This window comes from Lates calcarifer, unplaced genomic scaffold, assembly GCF_001640805.2.
Source record: "Lates calcarifer isolate ASB-BC8 unplaced genomic scaffold, TLL_Latcal_v3 _unitig_1209_quiver_2405, whole genome shotgun sequence".
In the NCBI taxonomy this organism is placed as follows: domain Eukaryota; kingdom Metazoa; phylum Chordata; class Actinopteri; family Centropomidae; genus Lates; species Lates calcarifer.
In genome coordinates this window covers 1-12844 of record NW_026115365.1, presented here as the reverse complement: position 1 = coordinate 12844, position 12844 = coordinate 1, and the positions used below count along the sequence as shown (strand labels likewise).

The following is a 12844-nucleotide window of genomic DNA, read 5'->3' as shown; positions in this document are numbered from 1 at the left end:
AAAAAAAGTCATAGTATTACATCAAAAACCGCCAAAAATGTCAGTATAGTAAGGACGCAAAAAATGGTCAAAAAATGTCATAGTGTAGTAAGGCATGAAAAGTCGTCAAAAAAAAGTCAGAATAGAATGTTGTCAAAATCCATCAGAAAATGTCAAATTTGTCAAAAATGTCAATAGTATAGTATGGTGTCAAAATAATGTGATAAACAGTCATAGCAAAGAAAGGCAAAAAAGCTGTACCGTAACCCTAACCCTCGGCTACAAATATTCAATATTCATCCAATACAATTCATTCAATATTAAACAGAACGGCAAAATATTCAGTGTTCAGAAGTATTTATTTGTAAGAGTAAAATAAGTCAGTGTTGCAGCAGCAAAAATAGATAAATGAATAAGGTAAACAAGACAAGATATAATGTATAACAATATGTAAAAATTATATACTGATTGCACTGTTTGAAATGGCAAAATACCAAAATGAAATAATGAACACAAGATAAGACAGAACTGTATTAATCCCGAAGGAAATTCTTTTGCCAGACATTACTACAAAACTGTAAAGAACAAGACAAGTACAAATATTTATACAATGTATAAACAACAGATTTACCATAAAAAACACTGTCAGTAAAAATGAGATGTAAAGATTGTAAGATTGCTGCTTTAAGATATTTTGTCATAAGCCACATGTTATAGTACAATAAGGCATAAAAAGTGATTAACGTGTTTCTGATAACACAGCAGGAGAAGACGACGACAGCAGCTGAAGACCTGAAGTGGATGAAAGAAAACAGAAGTGTGACGAGGCTGTTAATTGGATAAAAAAACCTCCACCATCTACCTGCTGTAAACAGTATTGGTTTCCTGTTGTTCAAGTGAAAACAACTTGTTTTTCTCTACCATCTGTAATGTAGTCATGGGCACATTTTCCAAAGACTAATATGTCTTAATTAGGCACCTGTGAGAATGTTCAACTGCTTATAATGGAACTATTTAATTAATAATTGTATCACAAGCAGTTAAATGATCACAACGATGCTTAGTAGACATGTTCTTCTTTGGAAAATGTGCTCATAACTACTTAAACCAGCTCTAACAAGTGTTTCCTTGTGGTCAAATGTTAGATGTTATCTTTGCTGTGAGATAAATGTCTAGAATAAAATAATTTCTCTGTTTTAAAACTGATGTACAAATCATTTTATTGCAGAGTCAGATTGAAAAGAATAAAAGAACACTGACCTTCTGGAAATGTCTTCACGTCTCTCTCTTCTCTCTGTGCTTTAATGGTTTAAGTTTGAATCCTGAGGAGAAAAACACAACAAACATTATATAAAGATGTGAGTTTTAACACTTCAAAATAAAAAGCACAGAGTTTCTGGGTACTGAACTTCAAACTGTCAAAAGATAGAGAAGTAAAAGGCACTAAATCTACAAAGAAACCAGAGTGTGGACTAACTGGTTCTGGATTAATCACAACTAGTCCAAGAGTTAAATTTGCTTTTTACACAAAAAAGCAGCTGCTCTGACTGGAGAACTGACTCCACCAGCTCCTGATATTCACACAACAGCAGGGAATGGAAATGTTTGTTTTTCCAGTCAGTTACAATCGGAACTAAATTTAGTTGATAGAAGCCAAAAATGAAGCAAAATGACAGTTTCTAGCGTGACACTGAACTGAATAAGTTCTTCACATTTTTATTATTCACTAATCAGTAAGACAGAGAGAAAGAAAGAGAGCTGATGTTTCAATTCCTCATTTTCTTTATGAAAATTGTTATATTCATTAACTATGTAAATAAACTTTAATAGTGAGTTCTGTCTTTTTGTGACAAACAATTCAGACTTCAGATCAATTACTGAACATAAACAGTTTTATATCAGTGGTTTGTGTTGGACAGCTGATGTAAAGCTGTTTCTGAATTACCTGGAGGCCTCTGTCCTGGTCTCAAAGAACTTCCTCATTGTACAAAGAGAATGCGATTGTGGACAAAGTGGCGACACCTGGAGGAGAGAAATATACAAAGGAAAATGATCAATACACTATGACCTATTCCTCATTAACAGTTTAACCATTAAACCACACATGAATAGTCAACATTACAGCTGACCCAGTACATTTTCCACACAATAGAGTTACTGTCTGTTACTGTATAGTTTACTGTCACATATGACACATGACAAAAAGCATCACATCTTTAAGAATCAATAACAATAAATATTTGGGAAAAAATTAACTAAAATGATTTTTAAATTTCTATATCAATTGTCTGTCAATTGATTGTGTTATTAATGTGACCTGCATAATAAAAACTTTTACCTTAAAATGGAATTTTAATTATACTTCAGTCCACAGGCAGAAAATTAACTCACTCAGTACTGTTTTTGACAAATCTGACACTACTAATCCATTATTATTATATACAACACTAAACTAATTAAATATCAAGGATTTTAACAACAGCTACTAACATATATAATTCAGCTCATCAACACATTTTTTCCAACTGGGTAAATCTTTAGAACATATACCTGTTTGGTTTGTCAGGTGAGAGCTGGTGTCTCTGTCCAGGCTGCAGCATCTGAACCAGCAAACCTGGAAACACAAGTACAACATTTGAAAAACAAATAACCTAATTAATTTTTAAAAAAAGTTCACCTCCAAAACCTGAACAGTGTAGAAGAATACAACACTGAAAGCTAAATACTAGAACCTTGACAATCACACTTTGAGTTTTGAAGTGAATAAATTAATTAGAATATGACTTTGTTGATCTCAGAGAGAAAAGCTAAATTTAAAATAGTTTTTCTAATAATTCCTAATCATAATCTCAGCTCACACATTTTCTATCTAGTATTTAAGACAAAACTGAGCTCAATAAAGTTTCAACAGGGGATATACACAGCAGAGGATTAGTGGATGGCTATGGACAGATTACTGCCACAAAACTACAAAGACACACAAAATGAAAAAGGGGCAAAAAAAAAAAAAAAACTGAGTCGCAAAACGATTGCAATGAGATGCTTAACTGCCACACTGAAACACAAAATGGGCACAAAGAAAAGTTAAATGAGCTGGAATAGACACAAATCTAAAACAACGGAGAGGTGACCATATGTAGATGTAGAACAGCCAGCTAGAGACGCAAAACGAGGCAATACCACCGAAAACAGACACATAATGGTCACATCGACATGATAATCCGCCATAAACTGATTTACAAAGACCAAAATGGAGCACAAAGTCACAAAGAAGCAGTAAAATGTCTGCAAAGTAATTATAAAGTGAAGCAGACGGTGTTGAAAACAGACAAACTGACTACTAAACAGTTACCATCCTCCACAACTCACGTTAGGGACACTTTAGTCACAGAAACACAAACCCACTTTAACCCAATAAAACCGAACCTCAACACTGATGCTAACGTTCGCCACTAATGCTAATGCCCACGTGTATAACAGCCAGGTAGAGACACAAAATGACAAAGAGACGAAAAATGTCCGTAAAAACAAATACAAACGGATTTACACAGATCACCATTGTGTTATCAACCGTCCACGTCAGGTGCCCACAATTCATGTCAGAGACGCCTCAGTCACATAATCACAAACACACTCCAACCCAGGCGATATTAACGACAAAAAATCGAATTAAAAGTTTTCATTACGAGGTAATGTTAATGCTAACGCTAACGCTCTACCATAATGCTAACGCTAACACTAGCCGCTAACTGTTGGCCTTACCTTTGCACTGCAGGTGTGTTCAGCGTCCAGTCTCACTCGTGTTCGACAAAAAGCAGCTCCAGTTTGTTTTAACATTCAGACGTATCAGGCAACGGCGTTTTCTCACAGTACTTGCAAACAGAGGCAACTGTTTCAGCGTTGGTTTAAATCTGTTTTCCTACTTCGTTTCTCCGTTTCTCTGGCTCCTCCCAGCAGGTCATAGCCAATTACGAGGCACGTCGCAACCAATGACGACATACGTCAGCTAACATTGGCAGAAAAATGCTGATTGGCCGGTTCATTCTTGCTTGGCAACTGCCTCTGATTGGTCTTAAAATTCATCCACCGTAAAGACTGAGAGAAGACTTATGAGATCTGGCGGACAGCCATGCGTCAGACGCATCATCGGTTCACAAAATGTGACTGTTTTCTGACAAATTGGACATGAGCCACATGTAATTTGTAATAGCCAAGCTAATGAGCATGTCCCTGCAACATATATGTACACTGCAGTTAGTTACAGCAACTTAATTGCCCTTGATAATGGGGTTAAGGGTCTCAAATGTATTTTTTTACACTATTTGTTTAACTTTTTATTTAACAGTCCAACACTGGTGCCTGTTGGTAACGCAGGAGAAGATGATCAGCATCCCCGTGAACTTCAGGTGGAGGTACTGCAGGTCCCGCTTCATCACCGCGACCAGCTCCATCCGTGATCTTCTCCACGATGAGGATTTATCACACTGAGACAGTTTAAGCCTTGAATAGATAAATAAATGTGAACGGATGAGAGGTTTAATGAGCTGAAGTCACCTTAGACTGTATATAAAAAGATAAGACACTGCACAGATCACATTCACTGTCACATATAATGTACATGAACTACAAATTTAAATACCCTGAAGAAAACTGTTGTGGGTAATGAAAAAAATCACCTACAGTGTCATATCAGCGAATCCTTATGAGGCTAATATGTTAATCAGAGTCAGATACCTTTATTAATTTCTTGCGGGAAATTCTTGCATTGCAGTGCTCCATTTCACAAGTACAGATGAATAAAGAGGAATAGAATAACATAACGATAAGATAAAAATAAAATAAAACAAAATAGTAATATAACCTAATCTTCAAATATAAAAAAAAATATTAAAAAATAAAAATACCCCTTCAAATGGACACGATATACGTTAATATTTAGAGACATAGAAATAAACTAAAATGAATGACTATATCAGAGATATATGAGTGACAAAGTGATAAATGCAACGCTAAACCACAAAATCAAAATATCATACTGTGTGAAAATGAAGGCTCGGCTTTGAGTCATTCATTCAGTTTTACCTTTAACAAACCGACGGCATATTGTGGTAATGAAAACAAACCCACCCTTCGAGTTCATCGATTTCCGCGGCATTCTGGGAAATGCAGGCAGTATGACGCCAGGCAAAGAACTCCAAATTAGACAGTCGGCGTGTTTCAGGTCCGACAGCATTCCTCAATCCATACTGCGAGTGTGTGTAGGGTTTAATGACATGTAACGTGAGCAGGATAACCGACTTGCTTTCCTCTTGGACGGACACAAACCAGAGCAACAATGGCCGGCGGTGAGTTTTACCAGTGGCTACTAACTAGCATGAGAGGCTACTGTTAGCTGTACATTAGAGAGAAAACGGGGCAGAAGACAAAATTTAGGTTATTTGAAAAGCTAGGCACTAGTCACGTGTCATTTACAGGTTTGCTATTAATAGTGTATATATAATAACGTAAATTCAGCACTTGCTGTAGCTGTTAAATTGTCGCCTATTGTTGGTGTAGTTTCATATGAAACATGTAAGGTAATGGCCGTTAGCTAAGTATCTTAAGTTGCCGCTTTCTTCTCTCAGAAAATGTGAGTGTGATCTTCAAGCTGTACTGCCTGACGGTGATGACTTTGGTGGCAGCCACATACACAGTGGCACTGCGATACACAAGGACCATTTCATCAGGAGATATGTACTTCTCCACAACTGCAGTGTGCATCACCGAGGTCATTAAATTAATACTGAGTCTGGGGATGCTGGCGAAGTAAGTGTCAGTCACTGTTACTCTGAACATGAGAACGGCTTTTACATTTACCCCTGTAAAACGCTTCCTCATTCCTCAAAGTTTGTAGATTAACCACTTTTACTCCGCTATTTGCTATATGAAATGTCAGAAACCCATACTTGTTATATTCCATTAAAGCCAAAGGATGACATCTTTTTTTTTTCACAAGTAAAACAAGGAAACATCTTTAAATGATCAGTGATTCACCAGTTTCCATAAGCAGAATTAATGTCTGTCAAGCAAATCATCTAAAGTATCTTCTTCATCAGTCTGTTTTTATGTCTTATCTCACAGAGAAACAGGAAGCCCCACCAGACTGAGGAACTCCATTGTGGAACATGTGTTCTACAGCCCAAAAGAGTTGCTGAAGCTGAGCGTGCCCTCTGTAGTGTATGCAATTCAGAATAACATGGCCTTTCTTGCACTGAGTAACCTTGATGCAGCAGTTTATCAGGTATGAGTTTTTTGTGTGTGCTGAATTTAATAATCTGGTGTGGTTAGCTGGCTAACTTGTCTGATAGGTGCTGCACCCATGGACTGTAACAGCAGCGATAGAGAGAGCAACAAAGGGTGCATCAGGGAGACAAATAAATTATAGACATCACACTGGGGAGGCTGAGACATGGCTTTTGGTTTTAGGGTAGAATGCAGGAAACCCCTCACCCCCTCTTCCCTTTATAAATAGGTTAAAAAAATCAATAGCTGTTGGGCCTGACTTGTGTTTTCCCGCGTAGGTGACCTATCAGCTGAAGATCCCATGCACGGCCTTGTGTACAGTCCTCATGTTGAACCGCTCTCTCAGCCAGTTGCAGTGGTTCTCGGTCTTCATGCTCTGCGGGGGCGTTACACTCGTACAGTGGAAACCTGCAGAAGCAACGAAAGTCCAGGTAAGGGTGGAACAAGATTAAATTTAAATCCTATCATGGATTTGGCTTCTTCTTACCTGTATCTTCTCAAGCAACAGGCAACATCATCTGTCTGGTGGCTCATGTCATTTCTTTCTTTTCCCAGGTTGAGCAAAACCCTTTTCTTGGCTTCATGGCCATTGCTATTGCTGTCCTTTGCTCGGGATTTGCAGGTAAAATTGGGACTGAATTCTGTGGAAATAACTTTAACCTTTCAAGTCTTACATTGATTTAGCTACCACACAAAAAACAAATACTTTCAGTAACTAAAAAAAACACACTGCACAAAGTATTCACCAACCACTGAAACATGAAACTGATAACAGCTGATGTCATTTTTCATCACAAGTTGCTAAAAGTAAACTTAACTTGCATTGCTGTTACAGTGGAGGTGTCATCTTTTTAACTTGCACCTAACATTTTGTGTCTATGTTCTGATTGAGGTGTATACTTTGAGAAGGTGTTGAAGAGCTCTGACACGTCGCTGTGGGTGAGGAACATACAGATGTACCTGTCCGGCATTTTGGTGACACTGATTGGTGTCTACATGACGGATGGCGAAAAAGTCTTGGAAAAAGGCTTCTTTTTTGGCTATACACTCTGGGTGTGCTTCGTAATATGTAAGTACAGCGAAAATCCTGAGGATGTTATTTTTATTCTGTCACTTTTTTCACAATACTCCAGCTATTATTTGTTCTCTTTGTGCGGCCAGTCCTTGCCAGCGTGGGAGGTCTGTACACGTCGATAGTGGTTAAATACACAGACAACATCATGAAGGGCTTCTCTGCTGCAGCTGCCATTGTTATCTCAACTGTGGCATCCGTCATTCTGTTTGGACTACAGATAAGTAAGTTAGTCTCACATAACCACATTACTGCTATAGCCTGCTGATGACTAAGAATTATTTTCTTTTATATAGTTTTTGCTGTCCAGCTGGCACACAAGGTGATGTTGCAGCTCATGAGTTGTGTGTTTCTCACTGAGAAACTAACAAATGTCCACAATATCTTATCATGCTATGGAAAGACAGAACTGTGATACAATGTATTTTCTGTTTAAAAAGTTTTTTAAAAAACTGTGCCTTTACAAAGTTTTTTGTTGAAACCATTCCAAATCATTCAGTTATGGAAATGTCTCATTTTGCTTTTTTCCTCCTTGTGCAGCAATCACATTTGCCTCTGGTGCCCTCCTCGTGTGTGTTTCCATCTACTTATATGGAATTCCAAAGCAAGACACATCTAAGCTGACCCTGCAAGACGCAGACAAGGAATCCAAACAGAGACTGATCACTGTGTGAGAGGCCTGACCTGCAGCAGAGACACTTCTATAGCTGACGGACCAGGTGTGCTTCTGAGGGTAGAGGGATCACTGTTTCTGGGGACATAAAAAAAAAAGCTCTTGCACTGGAGAGATTAAGGAGCCAATTCAGTTATTTTTCCAAATGAACACTCAGTTGGGCTGACTCAGTGTTCAGTTCATCACACAGATGACAGTTTTTGTTCCACTTGAATGTAGGTCTGCTCTTTTGGTCCAGCCTACTTCCACTCACATAGGACTGGTGACAGTACTATGGATTTAAAGATGATTTAAAGAAATAACTGTTTTTTTTAAATTCCAGACGGAAGAATCTTTTAGTTGATAACAATAAATAGACAATTTTTTAAACTGGCCCTTACAGTTAGCTGGGTTTTAAAGTTTGTAAATAATGTAAAGCAATCACTGAAGTCTTGTCATTAATCTTCAGCCTCACTGGAGCGACTGGTAGTAACAGCACCTTGTTACTTTGATGCCTTCATATATCTGTTATAGGAGGCATATAAATATCACAACTCCTTATCATGGAGTTTTTTTGCTCAATTAGTAATTAGTCTGTTTTAAACGGTGCAACGTGTATTATGTCTGTATCACATAGTGCTGATTTTGAATGTGGCCAAATTACAGGAAAATATACTTGAAAGAAGAGTGACGACCGACTGCACGAGTGATTATGTTTATATTATCTCTTCAGTGTCTTGTGTCTTTTGTATCAGTGTCAGATCCTGCACTGAAAGTCATTTTAAAGCTTTTATTAAAACTGAAATGTATTAAAAGCGACGGTTAGTTTTGTTTTTCGTTTTTTTTTTTTTTCTAAGTTTTGTTCCAGAACACACACACACAATCCTACCGATGTGCCCCTCCCTGAAAAAAATATCTCTGCAACTCTGACTAGGCACAGGAGGCCTGTCAAGTATTGGATTCTCCCACATGCTGAAGTGCTGTAGTTTGAGTTGTAATGAGAGCTAGTTCTTAACAAGTTATTGTGCTGTTGGCTTCATAGTTGAAGTTGAAAGTTCATACTTAAGTTGTTTAGCTGAGGTTCATATTATAATACCGGGATTATCCTTAATCCCATTTAAAATTAGCAGATGACTGACAATCACTATTTAGATTTTAAATACATTAAGATTTTGTTTATTCCCATTTGTAGAAACAACACAATTACTTTACTCATTGTTTTACAGTTGATCCTTATGAAAATATCAGTAATGAACCTGAACCAGTTTTACCAGTTTTACATGAACACGCATGTTATTTTATGACAGCACCCACTAGCATTTACGTCATCCATGTATCAGTCATGAAAATAAAAGGAGTTGAGTTACATCTCTCAAGTCTTGTTTTACAAACCAAGTGACTCGCGTCCTTGTTTTGATATACACCTAATCACGATGTATGTGAGTGGAAAATATCTAAGACAATAGCAGGTGAAATGGAGTTCAATTAAGGAGGATAATATTTAATTTAAAATGTAAGGCTGCTTATTTACAGTACAAATTAATTACACCTGTATTATCAACAGTGAAATAACATTTGTAGAGTTAGTACAACCTTTGGTGAGTTTCACATTTTATCAACCGGTGTGATGCCGAGGATCCTCATCCCATTGGCCAGTACTGAGCAGGCTCCGTTGAACAGTCGTAACCTTGCCTGTTGACATTAGGTTAAACGAGATAACACTCAATTTTTAAATATATACATTTAATTTTTAATTTTGGTTAGCAGTAATAAAGGCAGACTTTTCTCTATTTGATGCAGACATTGGACTAATTGATGAATTGTTTTTATGCTGAGTGCCATCTTCAACCTGCAAACAAGCAATTTATTACTGATTGTAATAAGCCACATGATGGTGCATTCACAGGGAAAACCACAGGTATGTACACAATGTTCTTCTTTGTACCTGTGCAACATCCTGAGGGCTTCCTTTCACTGGCAGCTGTCTGTGTGCGAAAGCAATCAGGTGGCTGAAAGAGGGTGAAGAGGAAAAACGTGGATAACATGAATGACGTTCAAACACAACTGCAAACACTGTCTGCTCCAGGAAAGTGTTTGCAGTGACTAAACCCGAGTGACTAAAGTTCCAGTATTATGACCAACATCCTGTTCCTTACCACCAGCTTCAATAAAAAGTTGACTAGGTGTTTCGGTTGAAGATCCTGGGCTGACTGGTACAACACCTCATCATAGCTGCAAACAAAGCGGAGATCTTTTTTTTTCTTTTTCTGAATGAGGAGCAAATATTGATACAACATGTGCTAGATTGTTTCACTGTCTCATATTTGACAGTATGCAGGCAGTAAGGGGATGACTGGTTTTATAAAAGCAGTTTGCTTACCGAAGGAGGTGCTGCAGGATGGTGATACTCGTCTGTTCAAGAAGGAGGGATGGATCAAACGTAGCTGCCTCTATACCTTCATTCCTCCGTATTAAACTGCAATAACAGTGTTACAATTAAGATATGGATTAATTACTCATTAGTCCTGCCAGCTCTTTTTTTCCCTTGTGTAAGGAGAGCACAACAACACATCTGCTTTTTATATCTGACTTCAGTGTTTTTCATCTTTAACACATGAAATTTCTGCACAGCAATGCAAATGATCAGTGGATAACTAATATGTTTACTCACTGCAGGCAAACAGGAGACTAGCAACTGAAATCAGCCAGTGTAGTGTATAAATAAAAAGTTCAAACTCAAAGATGTTGGTGATGCAAGGCCAAGCAAGGGTTGAGTTCCTGTCATCACGGTTCATTATTTTCAGCAGTTAGTTAATACAGACCTGCAGGAGTCGAGTGTGCGTGTACTGGAGGAAGACACCTGTGTCTCCCTGAGCCTGCAGCATCCTGTCCAGTCAAACTTATAGTCTGACTGCAGGGGACCTTTGAAGTCCTAAAACAAAGTTCAATGGAAACCCGTGATGAAAACAAGGTAAGTCTGTCTCTGAGGAATGAAAGAGGTTAGCTGAACATTAGACTGAGGTAAAGTTTAAAACTGTTATTTAGTTTGTGATGATTTACCTGAACTATTAGTGCACTGATTCCCACTTTCTCTGCTGTGTCCTCTGGATCGTCCATTTCCTTTGTTGCTGCAGAAAGAGTGAGGAACAAACACACTATTAACTATTACCACAGTGGATGCCTCCATACCATGATAGTACCAGCATACACAGTCTCAATTTTAAAGAGAAAGTTTTAAAATAATGGTAAAATTATACAACACTTGGACTGTTGGAGATAAATCAAACTGACTTCAGGATATCATTGCCAATTAAAATGTTTTTTCTTTTGCATGTTTTCTGGGGATGTTCCTAAAGCCACTTTATCTTTTCCAACAAGGAGTAGCTTCTCAGCATGTGCACAATATTCAAATTGCACACAGGCAATTTTCTTTGTACTAGGACATATGCAAATACATTTCTGGCCCCAAAGTCACATTTGCTCTGCGTTGGTAAGAATTACCAAGAAGAAGAATGTAAGACAGACTGTACTTTTTGACTGGCTCATGTTGTCCAGCATCCGGGCCGAGCTTCGTCCAGCACGTCCTCCAGAAACACCACCTCACCGGTCCGGGTCTTCATGCCCTGTACCAGGCCGAAGGGCACATGCTGACCTGCAAGTAATATATCCCTTACTCTAGTAGCAATACAGCACTATAAAAATACTCCATCAGGTAAAAGCCTTGTATTCAAAGGTACTCAAGTAGCAGCAAAATGTGCATGAAATATCAAAAGTGAAAGTAGTCATTATGCAGAATGGCCTCTTTCATCATAATAAATTAATATATTATTGTTTTACTGATGCGTAAGCAGAATTTTAATGTTGAAACTGACTGTCGTGAAGCAAATTTATCTGTACCAAGTTATTATGTTTTATAACTTTATTATCTGATTTGAAGAAAGTTTTTTTATCTTCAGTTACTACAGCTTTCAGTTTTCCAAAGTAGTGGAATAAAAACGAATCTTTCTTTCTGAAATGTGGTGGAGTACGAGTAAAAAGTACATCTATAAAATGTATAAAATACTTGAGTAAAGCTCAAGATGCTCAAATTTGCACTTTAAGTAAATGAGTAAATATATTTTGTTACATTTCAGCGCTACCTTCTAATAAAAACAGCTGTGTAGTGGGTGGGGAACTGATTACATCAAGTACTGCTAAACCCAAGTGAATTCACTTTACATTCTTACTTACTCAACAAACAATTCTAAAGAAATTCTAAAGACATAAACTGCTTCCATTTAACTGTCTGTGTTACGTGTGTGTGTGTGTTACGCATGTTTGTTTTTTCGTGTGTGTGGTATTTTTCCTCAGACCTCTCAGCCCAGGAATGTCCCATAGCGAGCAGTATCTGGAACAACTGCTGGAAGTGATTTGATTGACTTTTATCTGTCTTAAAAAGAAAAACAAATATAGATACAGCAGTTGTAGTAGTAGCAATCAAGAGTTAAACATATGCTACAATGGATCTTGTTTACAGTATTACTTATATATAGCATGTTACCTGTGATTAACACCCACATTCACACATAAACAGAGACAAGAGCCTAAAGAGGGTACCAGGATAAAACTCATCATCATATACATCACAGAACAATGATCATTTGTGACACTAAATCCTAGTCAGGAAAATTTAATCTGCATAGTAGTGGTGATAAAAAAAAGTGAAGGAGTCATCTCGTGAGAGTTTTACTCACAGCTTATAGACAGACAAAGCTGCTTATACATTTCCATGTGAGACTTTCATTAATGGATAACAGACAGCCCATTTAAAACACCAAACATCACTTAAATAAACTCATCACGCAGAGAGCGAGTCAAGT

General features: G+C 37.6%; 1 protein-coding gene and 3 long non-coding RNA genes across 4 annotated transcripts; 1 reads left to right on the top strand and 3 right to left on the bottom strand.

Moving 5' to 3' along the window:
- Window positions 1–331: 331 nt before the first annotated feature.
- Window positions 332–4581, bottom strand: LOC108887131 (uncharacterized). The gene is made up of 5 exons (XR_001961548.2): window positions 3742–4581; window positions 2530–2593; window positions 1925–2001; window positions 1240–1301; window positions 332–771 (listed from the first exon to the last, which is right to left on the bottom strand). It is a non-coding gene; the product is annotated as an uncharacterized LOC108887131 (long non-coding RNA).
- Window positions 4582–5125: 544 nt separating this feature from the next.
- Window positions 5126–8804, top strand: LOC108887129 (CMP-sialic acid transporter). The gene is made up of 8 exons (XM_018682323.2): window positions 5126–5324; window positions 5604–5784; window positions 6100–6259; window positions 6540–6692; window positions 6817–6883; window positions 7154–7330; window positions 7423–7557; window positions 7874–8804. Exons 1-8 carry the CDS (start codon window positions 5315–5317, stop codon window positions 8005–8007), a joined length of 1017 nt encoding a protein of 338 aa, XP_018537839.1. The 5' UTR covers window positions 5126–5314; the 3' UTR covers window positions 8008–8804.
- Window positions 8805–9465: 661 nt separating this feature from the next.
- On the bottom strand, window positions 9466–10034 carry LOC108887130 (uncharacterized). Its single transcript, XR_001961547.2, has 2 exons — window positions 9931–10034; window positions 9466–9677 (listed from the first exon to the last, which is right to left on the bottom strand). It is a non-coding gene; the product is annotated as an uncharacterized LOC108887130 (long non-coding RNA).
- Window positions 10035–10818: 784 nt separating this feature from the next.
- On the bottom strand, window positions 10819–11550 carry LOC108887132 (uncharacterized). Its single transcript, XR_001961549.2, has 3 exons — window positions 11516–11550; window positions 11046–11113; window positions 10819–10917 (listed from the first exon to the last, which is right to left on the bottom strand). It is a non-coding gene; the product is annotated as an uncharacterized LOC108887132 (long non-coding RNA).
- Between the last annotated feature and the right edge of the window lie 1294 nt (window positions 11551–12844).

What these genes read in the sequence shown, in the direction of transcription:
- LOC108887129 (XM_018682323.2), top strand. An exon ending in AGTCTGGGGATGCTGGCGAA is followed by an intron (nt 5,785 to 6,099) that starts GTAAGTGTCAGT and finishes CTTATCTCACAG; the next exon opens with AGAAACAGGAAGCCCCACCA. An exon ending in TTGATGCAGCAGTTTATCAG is followed by an intron (nt 6,260 to 6,539) that starts GTATGAGTTTTT and finishes TTTCCCGCGTAG; the next exon opens with GTGACCTATCAGCTGAAGAT.